This window comes from Anoplopoma fimbria, chromosome 19, assembly GCF_027596085.1.
Source record: "Anoplopoma fimbria isolate UVic2021 breed Golden Eagle Sablefish chromosome 19, Afim_UVic_2022, whole genome shotgun sequence".
Taxonomy (NCBI): Eukaryota; Metazoa; Chordata; class Actinopteri; order Perciformes; family Anoplopomatidae; genus Anoplopoma; species Anoplopoma fimbria.
Window position 1 is genome coordinate 24,495,862 of NC_072467.1, and position 25,616 is coordinate 24,521,477.

Below are 25,616 nucleotides of genomic sequence, written 5' to 3' on the forward strand. Positions count from 1 at the left end.
AAGCCTCTCATGTTAGCAGTGTAAACTTCAGACTACAACTCATGGTAAACTCTTTACCACCATAGAAAAAAAAGTACACTTCACACTTGGATGTGCATCATAAATTCTCTACATTAAGTTACAAGCTCAAGCCAGAGGTAAGTGCCCTTTTCCACAATTTTAATTAAAGTTTATGATTATTTTAAAGAGATTTCTCAAGAGTTATTCAGCTGTTTAATCATGTAAATTGACTGAATTGAAAATTTGGAAATCACAAATTGAAATTTGGGATATGAGTTTGGAGGACAGGGAGTTTTTAAATCAGTGGTTTTGGGTGTACTGATGAACAGATGTTTCTGAAATAAACTTTGAAAATACATAAATATTGATTTGTGATTGACAAACCAACAGACTGTGACTCTTAACCAACCCTGTTGTGCAGCTACAGAGCCAATCCTGCCTCAAATTTACAAATCATCAGTTGTGGCAGCAGTTTAACCTCCTCCTCATCATTTCTTAATCTTTACCTCTGACAGCTTCCAGCCAAAATGAGATTAACTCTGCACACTGTCATCTGCTGCTGTGTTTTCACCACCGTCCTGCCACTGGTGAAAGGCTCTGCAGGGGAGCTCAACACCAGCCTGAAAAAAAGGTGAGTTGCCTGATCAACAAGCACTGAGAGAACACTGTGTTCACTTGCAAAAAAAAGCCTCATCATATTGTCCTTTAACATTTAAATCAGGTGCTCAACGTTTGATAACATAAGAGATATATTCATATCAAGTTATGTTTGTAAGTAAATGAAAACAAGTGCAGAAAATATCTCAGTAAAAGTCAGAGAATTTTAGTTTTGCTTTGGCTCGACAGATGGTGGATTCTTGAGGCTGATACTGAGATTTCTGAACTAAATCAGTAAGAACAGATAGAAACCATGTTTGATAAGGATCCCTAAGTTGGTTATTACAGAATAGTGATCAAGATATGTCTCCAAGGCATTTCACATTCAAAAAATAAGCCGCGCCCCAGTGGACAAACGATGTAATTGAGACACTGTCTACAAACCACCTTAAACATTTGGCCATTCTGTACTGCAATTTCTTGTTTCTCAGTAAAGGTATATCCCGAAACAGATACATCGGCCAATATGTCAACCTGTCAGATTTATCTGTCGTGCAATTTTTCCACATGCAGATGATAATGCTAACTGATCCACAAAAAAGCTTGAAACGTCTTGAGCTACATTGGCATCAACTGAATTCATCTTGTCTTATCTTTGGATGTGTGATGCTGTGTTGACTGATATTATCGCTCTATATCTGTGACTTACAATTCGTGTTAAATAGTATCTACCATCACATCCTCTCTCGTTCTCTGTGGCAGGTATAAAGTATGGCTGCAGACCCGCATGAAAAGAGACCTGTGCAACAGCACAGTGACAGACAATGAGCAGAACTCTGGCGTCCATGTTGGACCACAGCAGGATGAGAATGCAAAAAGTGTCTCGCCTCCATCAAGGTAACAAGAAAAGATACATTTTGATGGTAGTAAGCTCTACCCTTATTAAGTATTTGAAGGCAGCCCAGATGCAGTCTGATGTAACAGGAGTTAAACTATGTTGATGACTTGGGTTTAAACCCTGCATGTGTTCAGATTTAACAACCCTGGAAAGCAGTCTGAAAATAGAGCACACATTTTTTAATAATTTTTTCCAGCACTGGGCCACCAGTCAGATGCAGCAGGTCAACATCCCCCAAATCATCCGGCTGCAATCTTGTCACATGCGTGTACCAAGACCTGCTCCACCGGCTGCACCAGACCAACAACAAGCTAAAGTCTTGCTCCCCTGGGCACAAGATTGGCTCAAACGGCTACGGACGCCGCCGCCGCTCCCTCCTCGATGACGTTCGGCATGGCCTCCGGACAGGAAGACAGAGACGGAGCACCGAAGCTGGTCAGCGAGTCCGCAGACACAAAAGCACACGCACAGTGGCCTAAAGACAGGCATGGAAAGGCAAAGGAGAATCCTTGTTGGGGTTATTTGCTCACAGCAGATCAAGACAAGTCCCCTCAGAGGTTTTATTCCACAGATTTACTACTAGATATGAAAAAACGAACTGTTGCGACAGGAGAGGAAGATTTGCTCAGGTCACTCTGGATGAAAGCAGCATTGCGATTTATAGATTTGTGCATGAATAAGCGCAGGTTTCAGTGTGTCTGAATTAAGGGTGTGATTTAGGGATGAACTCAAGTCAGACCTGCGCGACTTGACAAGATTGTCTGTCTCTTCTTCAGCTTCCAACGTGAGCTCGGCAGCAGAGATACAAGACAAATCCTGCGGACCTTCTCTGAAATACCCGTGAACTGAAGAGGAACCGAGGTCGCGGCGGGGGAGGATTTTTCTTTTCACATTACTGGACCCCAAGCTGCCAAAAAATGAGTGAACTGGATGGCGTGAACTGTATGGCGTGAACTGCTATACAATATGTACTATATCAAAAATATACAATTACCAGCTTGTATATAATAAGGAAATATAAAGCTACCTTATATTTAAACATACAATACAACTATATTTTTATACAGCCAAAATACATATTAGACCTGTCTTTTTTTTTTTTTTTACATTTAACTTCAATGAAGTATGTATCTACACTGTGTAAATGATTATCTTATCCTGTATTCTTTATGTGAATTTAGTATATTTTCATTGAGTTATCTGAGGATCTTTTGATTGATGATTATACATTATTGGAAATGTATCATATTAGACATGTTTTAAAGACATTTGTTTGGATGGTGAAAGTCTTACATAACAGCTTAAGAACAACTGCAAAGTGGTATTCTAGTGTTTGGCCTGACTTTGGATGCCATGGAGAGTGATGGAGAGCCTGAAGTAGAAGGACTGAGGAGCTAATAAGAGTGCTGTGCTGCCATCTAGCTTTACATGTAACAAATGCAGGCCGACGCAGCTTCAACAAAGCACTTCCTGTTGTTACGCTATATATTTACTTTAAGCTTTGAACTGTATCTGCTTCTTTATTTGAATGTCATAAAACCTAGTTTACTCATAATTCCGCTGAAATTACTTGACATGCTATTAGGTAACATGATTTACAGTCTTGTTGTGGTGGAACGGGCAGTAACTGTAATGGTTTTCAGCTGGATGCAATGTCCTTGTTTTTGAAATAAATGAATGAATGCAACAATGAAAATAACTTTTATGTTATTTGGTGACCTAATATCATAATATTCAAAAGTGCATGCGTGGGGCTGTGTTAGGAGGCATACTAGTTTATGTGGCTTGTTATTTTATGATAGTATGTGTAGTAAAATCTCATTAAATCCACAATGGTGTACATTCCATTCTAAAAATAACACATGATTTATCAGCTGCACGGACTCTAAGAAACACATGTTCTGAAACTCAATTTGTCTTGGGTCAACATGTTCCTAAAATTGTGTAATTACAGCATTACGACAAAATGAATAATCTTTTGCGAGGAATGTAAGTTTTGATGAATGGAGAGAAAGGAACATTTAAAAAGATATAAAGACGAGATAAAGATATTAATCACTACGGAATTTGACCTCCACTGATAGACAGGTCACACTGTCCCAAAGCTACAAACAACTTCACCATAAATCTGGATATTTTCATCAAAACGTCTCTATTGGAATGAAGAGATGATATTTATGTAATGCTTTACATCAATGACATCTAATTTCTTCAAATGAGAATGAATCATATGTTTGACAACTATCTTTTGTGTTTGTAACGAAATGCAGTTTTCTGTGATACTTTTCCTGTCTTTGCAAAATCCATCCATTTAGTCAGTTCTTTAATGTAATTTCTTTAAAAAAAACATCCTCCAGTAACTGAAACATGAATGCAGCTCTCTATAAAACTATTTGGGTCAACCGAACAATTGACCATACACACATAATCTACAGGCACCATCTAATGCAATACATTTCAACTCTTTTGTACTCTTTTGTTGTTCTCTCTGCCAAGTGGGAGATATTTCAACCATTTTAAAATCTCAGATATCGATCACTCATAATTACAAGTATGTTGATAAATCTGCCATGATGATAAATAATTATATTTAAGTTTAAAGATACGTAACAAGAAATGACATTGCAGAAAAAGCTAAACTAGGTTTGAGGTATTTTAGAATGTCCACCAGAGAGCGCTGACAGGTTTTGTTTTTTATCTTGGTCACAATTCTTCTTCAAAAACAATAAAGAAAAACTCACGCAAGGATCCATGACGACATTTTTTGTAAATGAAATGTTAATGATATGTGCCGCTAGTACATTTTTTAACCCTCAAACATCAATATCAGTATTGGCCTTGAATATCAGTTGGTTTCTACTCATAATCACAACTAATTATTATTATTTTTTACAGTTGTCTGCTTATGTATAATGTATGCATGACTGATGCACTGAACTCCCAAAGAAATCCCTGCTGTGATTTTTACGTGGCTCTATTAGTCGACCCTTCGAGGGAGGAGAAACCTAGTCTAAACTAATAACAGTTTAATTAAAATGTAATATTTAATGCATTTATTGGACAGCCTGTAGAAAGCAACAAGACACATTTTGATGTAAAATACTATAATTCAAGAAAAGTTAGGGTGGAAGTACAGAGAATTAAAATTTTGATCCTAGCCATCCAGGTGCCATGAGAGGGACTTCACTAACCGAAGATTTTCCTCTACTGTCCAGATGGTGGTGTTGTAAGCTTTACTCCACCACTCTGAAGCCACATCAGACCCAATTTGCATGCATGAGATACCGTACCCTGTAATGTGCACAGACAAATGTGTAACACTGATGCTCAGTAGCATTTATTACACTGACAGTAACTTTATATTCTGTAAAGCTACTATAAAACCCCTTTTCCTCTTTTAATAATGATCCCTTTCATCTCCTGCATGTGTCTAAGTGAGAAGCACCAGTAAACTTTGTACTGTTAGTAGATGCAAATTCAAAAAGGTAATTGAGACTGAGGGGATATTTTAACTTCTCCAAACTACTGCATAGTCCTGATAAGGTACGATAACTAGACAATAAAGAATATGTGGCAAAGTTAATAATCACAAGTTGTTCATCATCAGAAAAGCAACATGGCGTCATTTTGTGTTTTGGATGTTTCAACATCAGACTTCCTCGATCAGTCGACCCAGTCAGGGCTTAGTCATGCCCTGACCTGTGTCACAAGAGCACGACAGGTCAAGGTAAACTTGAAGGAATTTAACTTCCTTTCCTGTAGTTTTCAACACTTACTTGTCTCTCCAAGTGGTTCAGGGACAACCTGATCATTAGCTCAACCTTAAATTGAGATCAAATTTATAAAAGACCATGAATAGTGTTCAGTACAGGTCCTTCATGCACATTTTTGCCTTCACAATGAACCGCGCCTTTGGCCCTCATCCTAAATAAACAGAGATGGGTGTGGTCTATAAATAGTTTCTAAGGGCATCAAGTACTGCTGCAAATACAAGCTTCCTCCAGCACTTCCTCAACTGCACTGAGGAAAAAAAACCGATACTGATCACTTCCTCGTTCTGAGTGCTGCAACTTTAAAGCGTTCAAAACTGTGCACTCATTGTACTTGTCCAGACTGGCAGCGAGCGAGACAACCGGCGGTGTATCTGCATGTTTGTGGAGGCTGCTCTGACGAGACCTGTCTTCTGTCCCGTGAAACCTAATAAGGGTCTCTACTGTCTCGAGAGGCACTGACATTGTGCACAACCCAGCAAACAGTAAGTACACAACTGTCACAATTGTTATTACTAACAACGATTCTTTGCACTTGTTTGAACTTCTCTTCTTAAGGCCTTCTATCAATAGTCACATCTTATCATTTCCATCACTTTTCTAGCACTTGTTTCCTCTTTGTGTGGTGGTATCTGGTGACTAAAATACCGTGGCTGTACTTTGCTCTTTAAAAGTAAAGATGCACATTTCTCAAGTTGTAGATGATTTTCAGTCCTATATTAATATCTTTTTCAGATCAAAAATAATCTAGAATACTAATAATAGAGGAAATAGAGTAAGTTGTTTAATTTCATAAACAAAGTGAATGACAAGAAAGCTTTTTTTTCTTTCTCTGTGGAGTTTGTACAATACACTCTACTCATGTTTCTACAGGTGTAACATTGCACTCTTGTTTCCACACAGTCCAAAGACAAGCCAGGTCAGGTCAGGTAGTTTTTGAGACTATACATTTCCCGCAGGTATGCATGTGAGTGTCTGACGGATGTGATAGACATTCAACTTACTTGTGTAAGTCTATGAAAGTGGGCACGCCCCCAGTTTGGAGAAACAAACAGGAGTACCAGCATGGGAGTAAACTAATGTACTGCTGTAGAAGAAAATGTATTCAAGCCACCCAAAAAAAAATCAAAATCAATATCTTAAGCATGCGCTGTATTTAGACTATTTTCCCGTAATGGAACTGAGCAGAGTGAAACCATCTTAGTTTAGAGACATCTGTTTTTGTCAACCGAGTCTTGTAAGTTTCACTTTCCCCGTTGGGAAAAGCTGTCTGATGGCAAGATAAAGCAGTGAAAATATTCTAAATATAGCGTACGCTTAAACAGATACTGATTTTTGTCTTAGGTGGGTCTTCCTTTTAGGTGGCTAAAATACGCTTTGTGCCGCCAACCTCCACAGCCCTTTAATGAAACAATCCTATTCTTCTTTTGAACAACTTTTTGTGAAAAGATTGAGGGAACAGTCACACATGCACAAATTTTACCACTAGCATATCCTATTGTTTGTACAATCACTCATTTTATACTGTACCGTAACACAGTGACAATAAACACCAAGAGAGAAAAACTGATAATTTGCATCTAATGGACTTGTTTAAGCCCATTCTGCAATACAAAGGATTGGGAGGATAATCCCAGTGTACCTGAAAAGGTGCCAAGCAAAGTCAAACAACAGACCAAACCTTTTTCTATTCAGTTCTGTTGACAATCCTATTCCAGTTTTTCCCGGTAGTTGATTTGTGATTCAACAAGAAAAAAACACATTTCTGTTGTCTCAATGGCTAAAATGTACATGTACATGAGCAACTGTAGAGTTGAGGTCATGTTAAGACCTTTTACAGTGTTGACATGTAGTGAGAAATGGTCTGGGAGCCTTGAGCTAAATGCCAATGTCAGCGTGCTAACATGCCCACAATGCCAAAGCTAACATGCTAAGTTAAGCAGATTTAATGTTTAACAAGTTCAACATTTCAGTTTAGCATGATAGCTGATGGGGATGTTGGGAGGGTCATCAAATTTGGTCATAAATTGGAAAATCAAAAGGCAATCTAATATTGCAAACCTCAGGGTGTTACTAGAGGAAAAGTCTGAAGATCACCAAAGATATTAAGAGTTTTCCTCTGGGAACCATGAATGTCTAAACCAAATTTCAAGGCAATCTAAGGATGCTCATTTCGATGTGAACCAGCTATTCTCCTTTCTGTTCTTTTCAATTATTAAAATATTTATTTTAACAGTTTAACTTATTAATCGGTCAAAAATGAATATTGTCGGTGTCAGGTTAAACAGTTTATCATTAACACTCCTATGGCAATCCATCTAATAGTTGTCAAGATATTTCACTTAATGCCAATATGTCAACCTGCTGTCGTCCAAAATGTTATGGCAAATCATTTAATATTCATTGATAGCATGGCTTAAATTTTTGAATGTTGATGCAACAGAGGATAAAAAAATCTAAGCTGACCAACATTTAAGCCTCAAGAGGTAAGGTTTGCAGTTTAATTCAAATTAAACCAAAAACCTCAACACCAATGAAACATTTATTCCATTTCTTACTAAAATCTGTGTAGATTACTTGGGAAATACACTAAATATTTATATGGTAATGATCATGTTTAACCACCAATCTTGAGACAGTAGCCTCCTCTGTGACAAACTTTTTTAACACTTACTAAAAAATGTCAGCCATCCTTGGTGTGTCAAAATTTAACACAAAAATAAGGAAGCATCTGAAAACAGCCGTGCCACTTAGGACTGAACTGGTTAGTTCCCCAGAAATGTCCAGTTGTACACTTGCAAAGGAGTCTGATTCACTGAGTAGAAACTTGTCAAAGCTGTGTTTCCTGTATCTTCATGTTTATTTCTGGTCAGAAATGACTCATTTCAAGGCTAAAACATGCAGCTCTATTCTCCATGTAAGGGGAAAGCAGATTTCCCCCACCAAACACTACCTCTGTAGCCACTGTAGCAAGTCTAACATATATTTTAGAACGATTTGACACAAACCAAACCAATACAGATGGAATGGTGTTATTCAAGTGTTATGGCTCAGTGCTGCAATGGTTGGCCTTGTGTACATGAGCCCTCTGACAAAAAACAAGAACAGGAAATTCCAAAACCAACAGAGCATCTAAAGTGAAACGCTCTCAACCGACTGCAAACCCCGATTTCTCCTTTTTTATTTCTCTCAAGTGTCGGTCACCTCAAAGTCGAACACTCGATCAGACAAATGACATCTGCCACTGTGAAATCATGAAAGAGTAGTAAATGCAAGGCTTCCATTTCATATCTAGGTCAAGCAGACTGTGTGTTTGCAACGCAGTTTCTGAATGACAGCCACAAAAACCATGCCTCTATCGAATAAAGAACCAATGCTTCCTGCTATGTACCCATCATCTTATCAGCTCTTTTCCTGTTATTTCAGTTTTTAAACAACACAAAGTTAAAGCAAGGCAGGGTTTTTAAAACATCTGCAAAAGGAGACATTCAAAATGTTGTAAATATGGCAGTCCTGGGGATCTGATTGGGAATGGGCTATAAAAGCTTCCAGCCTATGTGCGTATATACTGCGAGTGGGACAAACATTCAAGTTACATTTTAAAGTCTAAGTTTCTCAAGACACACAACACAAGTAAGTCATATTTTAGTCATCAGTTCTAAACTAACTTCATAAAATGTTTTTGTTTTAGTCTTTCACAGTGTAAAGGGTTGAAAATATATACAAGTTATGTAATTGCCAAGAGGTGTATTAATAGCAGTTTTGTCCCTATATGTCCACCTTGTGTCCTAAAATAAAATAGTCAATTTATCTTAAATTTAATCTTGAAATATTTAAATTTTTTCACCAATTTGGCCAACACAAATTCCCATATCAAGTAAAAAAAATAAATTGAAATTGAATTCAAATTTCATTCATTCATTTCATCGACTTGAAATATCCTTAGCATATAAAAAGCATGGTTTCTCTCATTGCATAGGAATAAATCAATAACCTTAAGGTTCCATTATGAATCAAAATGCGCAACTAAATATAAGGATCAATAACAATACGGTTAAATTAAATGTAAAGACAAATTTTCTCAGTGCGAGGAATCGTTGCTGTGACATACAAGCAGAAAATGACCTTCTGCTCCTGGTTCTGACTGAGGACGATGTGTCGTGTGGAGATCTGATTGCACTTTAATCCCCTTTAACTCCACTGACTCCCCCATCTATCATTACAAACACATGTTTCATGGGCAAGTGCTGTGTAAAGCCTCAGAATCGTGGCAGTTAAGTTGATATTTTGGCGACGGCAAACATTTCTCACTCCCACTTTCCACCTGCACGGAATCAGTGTGTTATTCTTACAATACTTGGCTGCATTCTGCTCCTGTTTTATTGTTGAATTTCTTTCTCAATGTGAATCTTCTCACAACATCAGCACCTGCCAAACTTGACCCCAATATGGAGCGTGGTATTATTACACCTTTTTGAAGCTGATCTCAAGTCTGTTCCACGGCCCCTCAGAGAGACAATTATTAAAGAAGAATTAATAAATTAAATAAATTTAAATAAATAAGAAAAATACAAATATGATAAGCATAATCATCATAAAATGATAAATCTGAAAACCTGATCAATGTGTAACTAAAATCTAACAACTTAGTTATTAGCATTTAACATCTACAGCTAACATCAGCAGTAGTTGATAATGCTAACAAATATAAGTCTCTTGCCTTTTGATTTTGCTATCTAATATCATGTTTTAGCTTTTCAGATGAAGAGGTACAAGGACTCCTCTAAGGCAAAACACACTGACAAACAAAAGCTAATGAAAAAGAAGTTAATCCTGAAGAGGAGCAGGACTTTTGTCACACTCTTGAAATATCAAGCCACCTATTTATTACCTTAATTTGGTTCTGAAGACTTGAACCTCACTCAGAAGTCACATCTGAGTTACTACACCATTTAACTTTTGATTAGTCCACTGTTAATCAAAGTTTTGTTTCTCTCAGTACAGATCAAAATGAAGAAAAGAGATACCCCGCTTTCCAAGCAGCAGTCTACACCATGCTTTGGGAGAGGTGAGATTATACTCCAGCAGGTTTTTTTTCCTTCCTTTAAACGCCTCACCTGAGAGTTTCTGCAAACTTTTAAGAGAGCTACGAAATCCTGGTTCATTCAGCAGTAAAGCCTGAACTCACGTGGAGCTTTTAAATATAAAGTTTTTAATGTGCGCTTTGTTGTATCTCTCTGTGATAGCTGTTTTCAGTTTGTCTATCTATATTGTATCGGTCCCTAACAAATTAAACATGAATACATAATAAAGCTCTTTTTTTTAAAAAATAATTAGTGAACTGGTTCACATTAATATTTCAATATTTTATTTTTATTTTTTAATAAATATAATAAGGGAAAACAATATTCAAAGAATACAAAATATGATTTTATAGGGCAAATATTTCCAGAATAATTAAAATTTAGTTTAAAAAAGGCTGTGATAAGAGTAAATTATAAAATAATTATTCAACTACAGCAAGGTTTGTCTCTCTTATCTATGATAATAAAAATGGTCCAAAAATTATTTAAAATTGTATCGTTTTAAGTCAAAAAATTTAGACCCCCCCAACCCTGACAGATAGACAGCATCTAAGTCATCTAAGAACCCAGAGGAACACTGTATACACAGGCACATACACATTAATAAACTACAAATGTTCTTACTAAAACAACTCATCTCCTACTTCCACGAATGAAAACATGCACTAATGTCACAGTTCACCATGCATTTGTGGACAGTGTTGCTAAATCAAAGCCTCCCTCCACCATTGGTGCTGGACAAAGGACTAAACAGTACAACCGCACTTAACATTCTTGGCTTATCATGGTATTGAATACTGAGCAGGAAACAGTTTACGTTTCTTCAGTTGGCAACACGAAGAGCTACAATGACTGTGTAGAATTTTCAGCAACATAATAAAAGCTAAATATTGTTCCAGTGCAAAGTTATATGTAGTGTAGTCTGAAGCCAGATGTATTATCTTTATTTCATTCCAGAATAAAACTGTAGTGGGTTTTTGGCTTATCGGTGAGAACAAAACTAATCCATATTATACGTCAAATAGAAAGTAGGACAGAACTGTAAGAAAAACCCGACCAATAGCTTCGTGAGCAGAGGATTTTTGGGAGATCAGGTTTTTCAACCCCCATTTCTCAGTGAGAAGACGGGCACTACTAATGTGAGAGCATGCCATCTTTTTAATCTGCACTGTATAAATACCCTATTATTTTAGACATATTTTGCTTTGTTTAAATCAGATTATGGATTGAGTTATTTTGGATAAGCGAATACACAGTTATGAGTACTGAATTTACCTTTTCATCACATGCAAGAATAAATCATTAACATCAGAAACACAGTAAAGCATTTAGTGTACATGGCATTATCTGTGTTTCTCTAAATCCCTTACAGGATTAAATAAATAATATTTCTTGTTAAATTTCTTGTTGTTTACATGACTTCCTGCAGTTGAAACATTGACTGCAGCAGCATGAACCCTGGTTAGCTCAACCATGGAGAATTGCTGGGATTGTTTGCTTTGGGTAAATAATTAATTCTTTAAATTGCCTCAATAAAAACCATTTATATTCCATAAATGGTCTTAATGGTGCTTAAATTCATGGTCAGTGGATAAAGCTATACTTATCTGTGCCATCTGGGCAAAATTAAGATTTTCCATTGTACTTTCCCATGACTTATATCACCTTTGAGCCCTCGTATTTCACTCCCTCCTCACTGCCCCATCATCTCACATGATAGCAGCCAGTTGTGACATACCAGCTTGGATTAGCAGCCCCCTGTTGCCATGACGCTCTCAAAACCCTAAAATAGATGTAGACACTCAAGACCGCAACAACTAGCAGCTGTGTTATACACACACAGGCAGACAGACCACATAAACAACAGAGCGAAGCCTGACCGAGGCAGTCCGAGTGAAAAGCCAGGAGAGAAGCATCGTAGAGCCCAGACAGAGATACAGAGATACAGAGATACAGACACCAGACCCAGAGGACAGTCTTTTGACAGTGAAGAGAGGTTTCAGCAACATTTTATAAAGTGTTCTCTGAGACACAACAGCTAAGAGCTGTAGGGAGTCTTACAGAGACCGAAGCAGACACATGAAAGCTGAAATACTTGACTCACCGGGCAGACACTGAGAGAGCCAAACATGGCCAAAATCCCATCAGAAGGTAAGAGACACATAGAGCCTCCTCTACTGATTTTTTGGAGCTCTGGAGCAAAAAGTACTGTGATGACAATGACAGCTCATTAAGAGGTTCATTCAATGTTTATGGTATTTATTCCCTTTCTGTAGATAAGTACACAAGCTTTTATCAAATAAAGTAGCAGAAACAAAAGTAGTAAATACACAATTAAAAGTGAGTATTGTGGATAACTGATGCATTTTAATAAGTTATATTTTAGGCTATGCAAAGGTCTATTTTTTCCAAAACACAGATGTGCATATTTATTTAAATTGTATTCCATGTGTTAAGAGACCCTCCTGACAGGCTGCTTTTTGTGAGTCAGGTTTCTAGAATGCAGGATGTAGGTCAAGGTCATCAAAGAGGCTGCTCAGCTGTTCCAGCAGGGAGACAAACATATGTGGAGAAGCTCGTCACAAATGCTGGCTACCCAAACGTGCCAGCCGAGCAAAACAGGCAGCAGAAATTGCGCCAATGTCAAGTGCGGCGACGCCAAGATTGTTGGAAGTTTTCAGACGGGTAGAGTTGCATGTAGAGAAGTTCTCTATGTGATATAACGGTGCTGCGTCTCCTGTTGATTCAAATACCGTCACAGGGAGATTGATGCTGGAACTGGCCTGGCGAACTGCACTGGCTGCAACTTTTAATATTAATAGTACCGGCGATGAAATGGTGATCGGAACAGACCGAAATCTCGACTATTGATGGGTGTTGGATAGCAACAGTAGTGTTCACACCAGGGGGAATTCAGTTGGCTGTCAAATCTTTTTGAAAACACAACTCAGCTGTGCTACTCAAAAATATGAATTCACAGGGTCTCAAGTTTAAAAACAGGACCACCCTGGTTCCCAGTACAGAAGAGAATCAGGTCAGTACAAATAAACATAACTGTTCGCCCCACCAAAAGGTCAAGGGAAGAAAAAATTATGGTATGCTAAATCTAACAACAAAGAGTCAGACATTCCTTTTTCCATTTACAGTCAAAGCTGCTGCAGACTCGTGAGAACGTTTACTTAGCTTTAAAAGTTTCTACAAATACCCAAACTTATCCACTGAGATGTCGAGAACGATAAGTTTGACTGACTTAAAAGGAAATGCAACAAACAATGAAAAGCTTGATGAACAACTGTCAATCAATTGTGGACCAAACTTTAAAAAATCATCTCAAAACAGTCATAAATGGGTGTGAATTTGTCAACGATTCAAATGCATAACGATTCTTGATGCATTTTGATGTATTGCATCCACACTTTTCTAGTTTTTCATTAATAAAATAAGAGGTCAGATAAATCTGTGTGAGCCACCTCAGTACATAAACATTACAAAAACGAAACATAAATCCTTCTGTGGTGCATTACAACTGTGCTGTCATCTGCAAAGATAAGGTTTTCACATATCAGCTCTAAGACGGGACACTGAATACCGACAGCTTACACTGCAGGAGTTAGAATTAGCCTAGCTGCTAGCAGACCTTTCCTCACTTAAAGCTCTTCTACTCTTACTTGGTTTAATCACTGCATCTCCTGACGGGTTCAACAACACCAGGGTTGAATTTCACCCTGCATGCACAGTTTATTTTTTTCTGCATTGATGCAGAGTTGTTCATGTACGCATCTTAGAATCAAGAATTTTCATCCTCTAGATCCAACTGTATGATAATGTTATGCTTTTGGATTTAAAGTGAATTGTTGCAATTCGTCTCACATCATAAAAACTAAACACAGTTACGCACCAGCAGACAAATAACACACCGAGTGAAAGTGAGATCTTTTCATGTTTTCAGTTTCCACAGTGCTGTGTAATCACAGAGAGGCCGACCCGTAGGGATTGAAAGGTCACGCAGCCAGTCTAGTCAGCCAGGACAGTGATTAACTGTGTTTACTGTAACTTGTCCGCCACGTTGGCAGAACACTAAGCCATGTTTACTGGTAAGAGTTATGATGAGGCGTTGCAAAACTTGGCAAGTTCATCTCTTCACCCGCACCACCACCTACCTCCAACTCATATTCGGGGGTCTCATGTTTATCTTGCTGGCATTTGTATTTACTGCCAACACTAACATAATGTTATTTCTGCTGCAATACCTCGTAAAATTTATGAGTGGCAATATAACCGGTTATTATAGCCTTGTTTTCTTTTTAATCTCAATTCTGGTCAAATTGGCGTTTTATGTTGTATAACAGATTGTTGCTATGGACGCAGTTCTGATCTCTTAACACAGCGAGAACTATTTTTTTTTTCTTTGCAGAAGCAATAAAATTGGTGTCAAATATTTAATGTCTTTAGCGGCGGTGTAATGTACCGAGTCATTATTGCGAAATGAACCCCTTCAGGGTGATTAGACTCCTTCTCACCCTGTCGGGTTAAATTTATACATAATCCCTGATTTAGCAAGTTTCTCAGAACTCTAAAAACATTTCACTAAATTGAAACCGTAAACTCAAGCAAACTGTAATCTACTTTAGAAATTACTTACCCAAACAGTTAGTCCACAATATTACAATATAGCAAGCATGTCATTTCTTCTTTTTCTTAAGATTGTTTTTTGGTCATTTTATCCTCTTTGTGAAAGTGATAAAGAGAAAGGAAAGAGAGTGAAAGAGAGTAGGCGAATGACATGCAGCAAAGAGTTCATCCACCCGGGAATCGAACCAGGGGCTCACTGTGACATGCACTTTAAAAACTTGGCTATCAGGTTGCCTCATAAGCATGTCATTTCTGCAATTTTATCTTTTCCAAACAGCAGTGAAACTGAGTTTGTGGTTTGTCCACCAAACATCACGATAAGTGACGGATGAAAGGAACTTCCTGTAAGTCGCTTTGGATAAAAGCGTCTGCTAAATGACTGTAATGTAATGTAATGTAACTATGTAATTTGGCATAACCCAGTGATGGGTGAGGGATCCATTGTGTCGCATCCATTGTAGGCCGACACAAGATAAAGCTCCCTGTCCAGAACCAGTCCACCATTTACAACATTATGAATTGTTATAAACACTGTCATCGGACTGCCGTTTTAAGCAAAACTTCGCTTAGTAAGACAAAAAAACAACCTTTCTCAACTTCCTCAGACATCCCACGGCTCTTCCAGAGACTGTCGATGAACGAGGTGGATGAGAAGGTACGTCTGCTAGCGGAGAGGGTGTACGCCTCTGCCCTGAAAGAGGAGGACACCAAGGATGCTATGTCCCTGTTCAACGTGCCGGAGGACTGTCCCATCGGCCTGCATGAGGACAGGGAGAGGGCTCTGCAGAAGGAGATGGCATCGCAGCAGTCTCAAGAGTCTGCTAAGAAGTACGAAATGTGTTTAATCAAATATGCCTCTCTCTTCTGTGCAGCCTTTGCATCTCAAATCTCCTTGTATAATGTGGAAAGAAAGTAATGCTTGTCCTCTCTCTCGCGTGTGTGTGTGTGTGTGTGTAACTAGGAAGAAGAGTTTCAGGTTGAAGCGTTCGCAGTCGGTGTCCTCGCAGATACCCAGCGATGGAGACTGGGCCCGCTCTGTGGTTTCCCCGATGCACGACTCAACCACACAAGAACCTTATCCCAGAGAGGACTTTCCAGACTTCCAGAGAGTAACAATCAGTGGAGATTACTGTGCAGGGGTGAGGAGGGTTAACACGCAATTACACATCAAATGAACTTGTAACTGTGGCTTCATACTACCTGCACTCGAAAATGAGTAGCATCGTTAAAAAAAGTGGCTGTACGCAAAAATAGACACGCAACAACTAGTCTTAAAGTGTATAGCTATGGTCGAGAGAAACCCAGTGAGGCTGTAGTCATTTCAGACCAGAAAACAAAATTAATGAAGTATACTGGAGCAAGAAAAAAATGTTTTACCCAAATTTAAAGTGTCCATCCTCTGTGTTGCCAATAAATATCTAAATCAAAAGACGATAAAACTTTAAATAGAATAAAATAACTGGAAGAAATAAATGTAAATTCAATATAGCTGAGACTGACAATTCCATGTTTGTTGAAATGCCATCTGCCAGTGTTGCTCAAGAGCTAAAGGACCTCCAATATGGCCCGGGTGTGGCCTTAGGTGTGGCCTTAGGTGTGGCCTTTAAGCTGACGTAAGGCAACACCAGGAAGAGCATGCATTTAGCTGTGAACCATAGTTTGAATTAATCATTACAATTCTAAAAGAGCATTTTAGGATTTTAAAGATATTTCTTGATGAAGAAAAATACAAACTAAACTAACTCCTTCCTTGATCTTTCCAGATCACAGTTGAGGATTATGAGCAGGCAGCCAAAAGTCTCCTTGGGGCGCTGTTCATCAGAGAGAAGTACTCCAGGCTGGCCTACCATACCTTCCCAAGAACCACCGCCCGATTCCTACGCAGCTCCCAAAATGAGAAGTGGCGTGAGGAGGACGAGATCATGCCAGGTGAGGGCATTTAGAAAACTCCACAGCCCTAGTTTCTACGGCTTGGATGGACATGAAACTCTGCTGTTAACATTGGATTTAATCATAAAAGTTGAATGTACAAGCCTCTGTACATAAAAACTTCATGGTAGACGTACCCAGAGTTATGAATATCATATTCTGTTTCTGACAATAAATTACCCTTATTTCTACACACTGCTCCTTTAAGTAAAATGAAAAATATGGTTTGAAGAAAAATTGAAATGGGAATATAGAATCGGGGGAAAAAAGCCAAACAACCAAACAGCGACCCCTCCACCTTTGCATCTCTATTAGGCACTATGTATCTTCATGCTAGACCTGTACAACTAAAGCTGTTTCTCCATCTCAACCAACCAACATAACACTGTAAACAACAGTGAAACTGTTTGGGTCCTGTGATGAAATGGGTGTCATATCTTGTTTTTTGCTGTCAGTGAGCCATGTTTAGCCAGGACTACAGCACTCTCCAATCCAAGGTTAACAAAACAATTCAGACTGAGAGCAGAAAGAAGCAGAGATAACTCAAGAGAAAGATAGAACACCTGCTATTTCCCACACTCAATGCAATGGGTTTCCACGAATAGTAAGAAGAAAAGTGTTGACACAACTACTGCAACGTTAGTTTGATGTCAAAGGTGAAGAACTATCTGTGCTGTTTACGTTTAGTTGTGTATTGCATTGTAAAACTATTCTTTACGTCTCTATTTACGACCTGTGTGTGTTAGTGTGAAGAGTGTTTGAGCCAAAGTCAGCCGAACTACACCCGAGTACAGACAGGGACAAGCTATCCTACATGGATACATATATGGATATGACCAATGTGTACTGTAACACAAGACTTACAGAACTTTGATTAGGGTAAAGAAAACGTGGTAAATAAATATAGAAGGTTCATAGTCTCAAAGGGTTAAGATAAAAAGTTAACAAAAAACATTATTTTTAGAGTTCAGATACGTAAACAAAGTGCTAATAACACCAAAAAAAAGCAAACTCCTATCTGAGCAGATAATAAAGAGGAACTGCTTTATTCCGCAGCTCTAGTCTTGTTGTTGATGTGGTTAAATGTTAAACCACATCAAGTTGAGTTTGTTTAGAATTAACAGATGACCAGATGGTTAACGTAAGCAACAGGTTATCCATCTAAACGACTAAGTGAACAAAGTCAAATTAACAGAAACTTCAAGAAACATGTTATTTTACTGGTGATCTCCATTGTAATCTTTCCTCAGTGGCAAAATGCCAACAAAATATAAATAAATAGATAATAAATAAATATAAAGAACACCACCAATTTAGTTCTTTACATCATAAGATAGATTTAAATGCTGCAACTAGTTTCATGTAATATCACAAACTGGACTGGAAGAGTGACTTTTTAGCATTAAAGTCCTTCCTTGTGCTGTTTACAGAGCATGAGTTACATACTGTGACACCAAAGCTGCCCTTATGCAATACAAAATGATACATAACTGAATAAAACTCGTATTGTAAAGCTAATGACTGTGATTATTCCTTATTCCCCATTTTTGTTTATTTACTCCCATCGTCTGTAGACATCTGGCCTTCCCCTCATGAAGGGGAGGACCCGTACTCCATGGAGGGTATTCCTGAGGACCTGAACTACGAGCTGCAGATGAAGGATGGCATAGTTCATGTTTACGACAATGCCGAGGCCCTGAAACAACAGCAGCCCCACAACCTCCCTTACCCCGACCTGGAGACCTTTGCCATAGACCTGAGCCACGTCCTCGCAATGATAGCCGACGGCCCAACGTTAGTATCCAAATGTTTAAAATACTCTCAACAATTTAAAACAGATTTCAACAAATATTTCACAGAAGCCTTCCTGAACAGTGAGGCAGAATGCCTGGATCAAAAAATGACTGACATATCTGACATGTTCCTACACGCCTTACAGGAAAACCTACTGTCACAGACGGTTGAACTTCTTGGAATCTAAATTCTACCTCCATGAAATGATGAACGAAATGGCAGAGCTAAAAGAGCTGAAATGTGTTCCACACCGAGACTTCTACAACGTCAGAAAGGTTTGTTGGTATTTTTACATCTAGCTCTGCATGTAAATAATCAATAAATTGGAAGAACCTGGCAGACATTGCTTTAGTCCGAGCTTTTACCCTGAAGGGCCGTCTCACTACAGCAGAAGTTATTTCAAACTAAAGTGCCCTCAGTCTAAATAAACCCAAGTGTATGGGTCCACTGTAACTTGTCAGATGAAGTCATGCACATCGTCTGCTTCATGTCCAACCCAGGTGGACACACACATACACGCTGCTGCCTGCATGAACCAGAAGCATCTGCTGAAATTCATAAAGACCACGTACCAGACGGAGGCAGATCGCGTGGTCCTGGAGAAGGGCGGTGAGAAGTTCACGCTCAAGGAAGTCTTCCACAACCTTAACATGGACCCCTACGACCTCACCGTGGACTCTCTGGATGTGCACGCTGTAAGAACAAATTCATAACTGTCAAACTGAATCAATTCCATCATTACCTTTCTGCCATAAAGTCATACATCCTGTTTGCTTTGCATAATTAATCAAAAAAGACAACGTCCTTGAGGCAAATACATCAGGTAATCACATAATAACTCCATGTGCACGCAAAGATTTAATTTATCGTTTTCAAATAACGACAGAAGTTTTCACTAACCTGTGCTTACTGACACAAGGATGCAATTATGGGTGTTCATGCGTTTCATATGGTGTTATGCAATCATTTTTTATGTTCCACGCGAGGTCCTCTTAATGTGTAATCTGAAAATAATCAACACAGTCACTTTGTTGGATGGAGAATGTGATCACAGGATTCACCCTCTCTCACGAATCACTCTCCTAGGGAAGACAAACATTTCATCGCTTTGACAAGTTCAACTCCAAATACAACCCAGTGGGGGCCAGCGAGCTGCGAGAGATTTACTTGAAATCAGACAACTACATCAAAGGAGAATACTTTGCACGTCTCATCAAGGTGGAGTATGAGTTCATGTATCAATATCACTTCGAGGTCCTGCTCAACGGTGTTTTTCATGTATCTAATTACATTTCTGTTGGATGAAGCTAAACTTGAATTATGAGAAGTCAACAAGCTCCATTAATCAAATAAGAATGATAATGAAGGTCAGCTAGATATCGATGAAGTAACAAATAAGTAAGTTTAGATGAGTGGGAAATAATGAAATGAATGATGGCTGAGTTCCATTTAGCTGGTTCAGTTTTTTTGAAGGCTGAAATTAAATATTGTTACAGGATTGGGCCCAAAAAAGCCACAAGATATTAGAAAAATAAATAGTGCATGGTTGCATTATAAAGCTATTAAAATAATAATAATAATAAAAATAGACCATATCTTCACAACAAGCGTGTTTAGGCCTTTTCCTTTTTTGCATTTCATTTAAAGGTAGACTTTCTCTTTCTCCTGCAAACATATGTGTATCTTTTTGTTAATGTTGTTAATCTTTAGTGTATTTTGTGTGTATTTTTATACCAAAGACTTGAACCATCTGTGATAATTGCTTTGGTTGTAAATGCCTTGCACCCACTGGTGGTGGACAACTGAAATGATACTAGAATACATTGAGTTTATTAAGAACCCTTTGTACTATTGGTATTTAGAAATAACGCGCATGTCACAGAATTATCTTGTTATCTGTTGCGTAAACTATATTACCAAACAGTTGCTTCTGCTTTATTGAGAAACATCACCAACGGCCTGTGGTTTTGGGTTTCAGGAAGTGGCCAAAGAGCTGGAGGAGAGCAAGTACCAGCACGCCGAGCCCCGCCTGTCAATTTACGGCCGCTCTACCAGCGAGTGGGAGAGCCTTGCAACCTGGTTCATCCAGCACAAGGTCCACTCAACCAACATGAGATGGATGATCCAAGTGCCCAGGATCTAGTAAGTGTTCAGGGAGCACTAGGAGACAGCGGGCACATTCCTAATGATAAAAGAAAATGGTTCTTTTGAAGCAAAAAAAGGCCTGGGTCCATTTAAATGTGACAATAAGCCATACACAAGGTTCCTCATCTTCACAATTGTTATATTGTTTCCTCTTTTGAACAATGAGTTTCGGGTATTCGCTGATACGAGGTACCGATCTGATACCAGAGTTTAATTAACAAGCTGCATCCCTCACTGTGTGAAAGAGACTGGGATCATTCTTTAATGGTTTAAGGCAACATCAGGCTTGACATAAACATTGCTTACCTAACGTTGTAAAACAAAATTCAACAATTAAATACATGTTGTTGTTTACTATTTAAATAATACATCGTATACCAGCAACTTGGTAAAAGTTTATTTGAGACTTTACCAGTATAATTATAATATCGGCACATCCCTTATTACCATTTTTGAATTAAAGACTAAATGTGCATCCGATTTAGCATTGTTTTAATCATAGATCAATAAATCCTGAGCAGATGAACTCTAATGTCAGTGTCGCCAAAACTTTGGCTCTAAACTTGTAAGCTAATCAAATTAGGAGCAATGTTATTGTTCTGGATAAACAAACAAATGCAAAAGAATGTTGTTTGTATGGGAAGATGAGTTGATTTGATTCCTTTTGTCTTGCAGTGACATTTTCAAGTCAAAGAAAATATTTCAAAACTACGCCAAGATGCTGGAGAACATTTTCCTCCCACTCTTTGAGGCTACAGTTAATCCCCAAAAGCACAAAGCAACACACATATTCTTGAAATACGTAAGTACTTTTATGATGGTTGGAATCTGTGACAGGAAACTTTTTGAGTGAAATAGCAGCCCATATGTGTTTGTTTTGCTTGGAGTATTCTCTGATATTGAGTGACACTTCTTTGTAACACACTGAGCAAACATTCTCATTAGAGATTACCAATGTTTTTTCAGCAGATGAGTGAAGCAAATCTACTACCAACTTGCATACTTTACCAGCATTTGACTGGTGCTAATTTTGAGCCTTGCTGATGAACAAACATTCATAATTGTGTAATATTTGTTTCACAATTGCGCTTGCTGACAATGTCCTCGTCTTCCTGTAGGTGACGGGATTTGACAGCGTGGATGACGAGTCCAAACACAGCGACCACATGTTCTCTTACAAAAGCCCAAAGCCTGAGGCGTGGACCGCAAATGACAACCCTCCCTACACCTACTACCTGTTCTACATGTACGCCAACATCATGGTGCTCAACAACCTGCGCAAGTACGTCCTGCATGATTCCTGAGTGGTTTTGTGACATCAAAAGCCAAACCAATTAACACCTTGTTTTACTCGCCACGGCACAAGCATGTTCACACTGATTCCTTAGTGAAAGTGCATAGTTTCTACTCTGATCTGTTCGTCTTTTGCATCCGTGGTAAAGCCAAGATGTAAACACCAGAAATGTCAAAAGCAGCAATGAAAAGGTTTTTGGCTCAGTTGACTAAAGTCACAGTCTCATTACTTGTCCCTCCTCAGGGAGCGAGGACTGAACACCTTCCAGTTTCGCCCCCACTGTGGCGAGGCCGGCTCCATCACCCACCTGGTCTCTGCCTTCCTCACGGCTGACAACATCTCCCATGGACTCAACCTCAAGAAGGTGCGGTCCTGAATTCATACTAGGGTTTCATACTCTAAACTATTTGCTGCTACCTCTTTCAGAACCCTAAAATCTTCCTCACATTGCTTTTGCGCCTACACCCTCTCCTCCCACCCCCAGAGTCCAGTGTTGCAGTACCTGTACTACCTGGCCCAGGTCCCGATCGCCATGTCCCCACTGAGCAACAACAGCCTGTTCCTGGAGTACTCCAAGAACCCGCTACGAGAGTTCCTGCAGAAAGGCCTGTGTGTGTCGCTGTCCACTGACGACCCCATGCAGTTCCATTACACCAAGGTCAGAACCACCGGGAGACCAGAATGGATCACATGACTAATTCAGTTCCTCACAATCAGAGTCACTTAAATTACGGCATTTTGTCTTGGTGACACTCGTCCGTGGTGCAGGAATCGATATATCCATTTAGGGTGTTTTTGTCTATTCAATTTCATAAAAAGTTTTTTTAAATGCCATTCGCAATTTCCCAGAGTAAATGGTGGCGTCTTCAAATATCTTGTTTTTGACTGATCGAAAGTCCAAAACCCAAAGATATAAGCTTTACTATGACAAAGAGAAGAAGCAAATCCTCTCATTTGAGCAGCTGGAACATCAGAAATTGAAGGAATTGTTTCAGATTTTGAGTATGAATAAAATAAATGAATAAAATGTTCCTTTTAACTCTTTCAGGAGGCATTGATGGAGGAGTATGCCATCGCAGGCCAGCTGTGGAAGCTGAGCACCTGTGATTTGTGTGAGATAGCCAGAAACAGTGTGCTGCAGAGCGGACTCTCACATCAGGTAAAGTCCAACGTATTTTGTCAGGACTGGAGAAATTGTTATTGTTCTTTCTATATATTTCTCTCCGTCCGCCTACTGCTTATTTCCATCAGGCCAACAAGTCTAGCTTCATAAAACTTTGCAGGCTGCCAATGAAATAGTCCAATCCTTGACAACATAAGTTTCAAATTGGGGGCTTGACCCACGATTCAAATCTCACTTTACTTTACCACAATTTTGACCCTTTTGGCTGTTTAACAAAGCTATTCTTCTGAACTGTATGTCTCTGAGTGAGTGAGTTATGTCAATTCCAGAGAATTTAAAAAGCTGAGAGACATTCTACAGTTTTAAATAAACTTGTCAGTGCTCTCTGATGGACAAACTTTGTAATGTTGACACTGTTTTTAATGGCTTCAAATATATTTTTGGCATAACAGGTTTTTCTCTTTATGAACAAAGCTATATCTGTGATATTGACCCATCCAAATTAGGCAGTTGGGCTCTCTCAAAATCGTTCACCAAATGAGCAAATTACTGGTCAAATATTACATTATATTAGCCCTACCTGCAATATAATTAGGAGCACTTCCTCTTTTGTACAATCCCTGCCTCAGTTATCCAAAAGGTCCATAAATGTCTTACTATGTCACTATAATAAATCTAACTGCTAATGGAACGGTCCAAAATGAAACCTTGTCCAAGAGCTTACACTGCTTGCTACTGTGGCCTTATACAGAGGAACATCATTCAGTCATGGTGTAAGATGAAATAAGATGACAGAATCCTTTATAAAGTTGACCAAGAAGTTGAACAACTTGTCCACAAAGAAGAAGGTCAAAAATTCAGCACATATATCCCATGTTAAGGTCACTGAAAGGCCACCTGCTTTGACCAAAACTCCCCCAAAAAACTGAAAAGATTTTCAACTATGTGTTATATCTGCTATATATCTATAACATATCTTTATAAATGTATTTTTATACCGTTTAACCCTACAGGAGAAGAAACACTTCATTGGTCAAAACTACCGACAGGACGGACCGGAGGGTAACGACATTCGGCGGACAAACGTGGCACAGATCCGCATAGCGTACCGCCACGAGACACTGTGCAATGAGCTCAGTTTCCTAGTGGACGCAGTGAAGACGGATGTTGTCCCAAGCATACCTGAGTGATTTACCATCAAGCACAAACTGTGCCTGAATATATCCGCGGTGATAAAGAATCAAATGGTAGAAAACCATTTTTTTTACATATTCATATCTTTCTGACCCAGATAAAAAAAAGAAAAGTGGGTTCTTATTACTTTATGTTGACCTTGGTGCAGGAATCCGTTGTGTTAATTGATTTTTAAACCGTATTCAATGCTGCGTCTATGACCTTTGCCTTTCACTGTGTGCCCCATTTTATTGGGAAAGAAGTTTTGGGAAAGAATTCTTATTCTTTTGTTCTTTTGACAGGTGTGAAGTGCACTTGTGGATTTGAATATATATGAAATAGCTGATTTAGAATAACATATTCATTCAGAAGTAGAATGTAAAATAATTGTTGGCAGTGATTGGTGAAGGTTTTCTGTCACTTGCATGTTACAAAGGCCTTTTTCTGGACCGAAATGGAAAAAAAAGGAATTCAAAGAGAGGTGCAAGTGTGAGTGAGCTCTAAAACTAGTTTTGTGAGATTTTTGTGCTGAAATGTACCACAAAACACTTTTTACTCTACCTTGTAGTTATTGTCTTTTTTATGATTGTCATTTCTCATAGATTTTCATATGTAAATAAAAACTTTAAAACAGTCGATAATGTTGCCGCATTGCTTTTTTTTTTTACTTTTGCATTTCTATGACGTTGCATATAAAATGAGACTGAAGGTGAGCAGCTCTCAAAAACTGAGTATACATCTGTTGATAACTCATAAGAAGAAACATTTAAACATTTCCTCTTCGTCCTTTTATGATCACAGTGGAAATCATGTGTTTAATTAAAAGCCCTTCATTCCTGCATCTTAAAACAACTTTCATTTTTTTTGTTTTGTAAATTGCATTCTAGTTTGTATTCTATTAAATCTGAAAAGGTAACTAGACAATACTAGTTTACATGTTTAGGGGAAAATGTCAAACTGAGAGGCAATCCTATAACAAATAAACATCACCTAAAGTGTGTGTTGTTACTTTGAGACGGTGAGAGCACTGCACATACTAATGAATGACTCAATAACAAATACACTTTATGTCCACTTGTTAGTATAAAGAGAGGGCTTTATAATTAAGTTATAGTTAGTGCTAAACATATATCCCATAACATTTCAATTATTCTTAAAGAACAATTTTAAATTCCAT

At 38.5% G+C, this 25,616-nt stretch overlaps 2 protein-coding genes across 4 annotated transcripts; both read left to right on the forward strand.

Annotated features, from left to right (window-relative positions):
- Window positions 1-527: 527 nt before the first annotated feature.
- On the forward strand, window positions 528-2,339 carry admb (adrenomedullin b). Its single transcript, XM_054619629.1, has 4 exons — window positions 528-631; window positions 1,360-1,494; window positions 1,692-1,930; window positions 2,272-2,339. The coding sequence occupies exons 1-4, from the start codon at window positions 528-530 to the stop codon at window positions 2,337-2,339; spliced, it is 546 nt and encodes a 181-aa protein (XP_054475604.1).
- A 3,194-nt stretch (window positions 2,340-5,533) lies between these two features.
- On the forward strand, window positions 5,534-25,076 carry ampd3b (adenosine monophosphate deaminase 3b). Of its 3 annotated transcripts, none has more exons than XM_054619316.1 (16): window positions 5,534-5,750; window positions 10,265-10,333; window positions 15,587-15,809; window positions 15,943-16,120; window positions 16,745-16,910; window positions 18,485-18,704; window positions 18,850-18,979; window positions 19,205-19,399; window positions 19,791-19,922; window positions 20,683-20,846; window positions 21,525-21,651; window positions 21,968-22,131; window positions 22,387-22,507; window positions 22,628-22,801; window positions 23,192-23,302; window positions 24,280-25,076. In XM_054619316.1, exons 2-16 carry the CDS (start codon window positions 10,276-10,278, stop codon window positions 24,454-24,456), a joined length of 2,340 nt encoding a protein of 779 aa, XP_054475291.1. In that variant the 5' UTR covers window positions 5,534-5,750; window positions 10,265-10,275; the 3' UTR covers window positions 24,457-25,076. The 3 variants fall into 3 exon arrangements, with proteins under 3 accessions (XP_054475291.1, XP_054475293.1, XP_054475294.1); XM_054619318.1 differs by having other exon boundaries at window positions 10,270-10,333; XM_054619319.1 differs by lacking the exons at window positions 5,534-5,750; window positions 10,265-10,333 and adding an exon at window positions 12,153-12,500.
- The last annotated feature ends 540 nt before the right edge of the window (window positions 25,077-25,616 follow it).

Coding starts and splice junctions, on each gene's coding strand:
- admb (XM_054619629.1), top strand. CDS start 528: ATGAGATTAACTCTGCACACTGTCATCTGCTGCTGTGTTTTCACCACC. Junction 632..1,359: donor AACACCAGCCTGAAAAAAAG/GTGAGTTGCCTG, acceptor TCTCTGTGGCAG/GTATAAAGTATGGCTGCAGA. Junction 1,931..2,271: donor GAGACGGAGCACCGAAGCTG/GTCAGCGAGTCC, acceptor TCTCTTCTTCAG/CTTCCAACGTGAGCTCGGCA.
- ampd3b (XM_054619316.1), top strand. CDS start 10,276: ATGAAGAAAAGAGATACCCCGCTTTCCAAGCAGCAGTCTACACCATGC. Junction 10,334..15,586: donor TACACCATGCTTTGGGAGAG/GTGAGATTATAC, acceptor CAACTTCCTCAG/ACATCCCACGGCTCTTCCAG. Junction 16,121..16,744: donor GTGGAGATTACTGTGCAGGG/GTGAGGAGGGTT, acceptor TGATCTTTCCAG/ATCACAGTTGAGGATTATGA.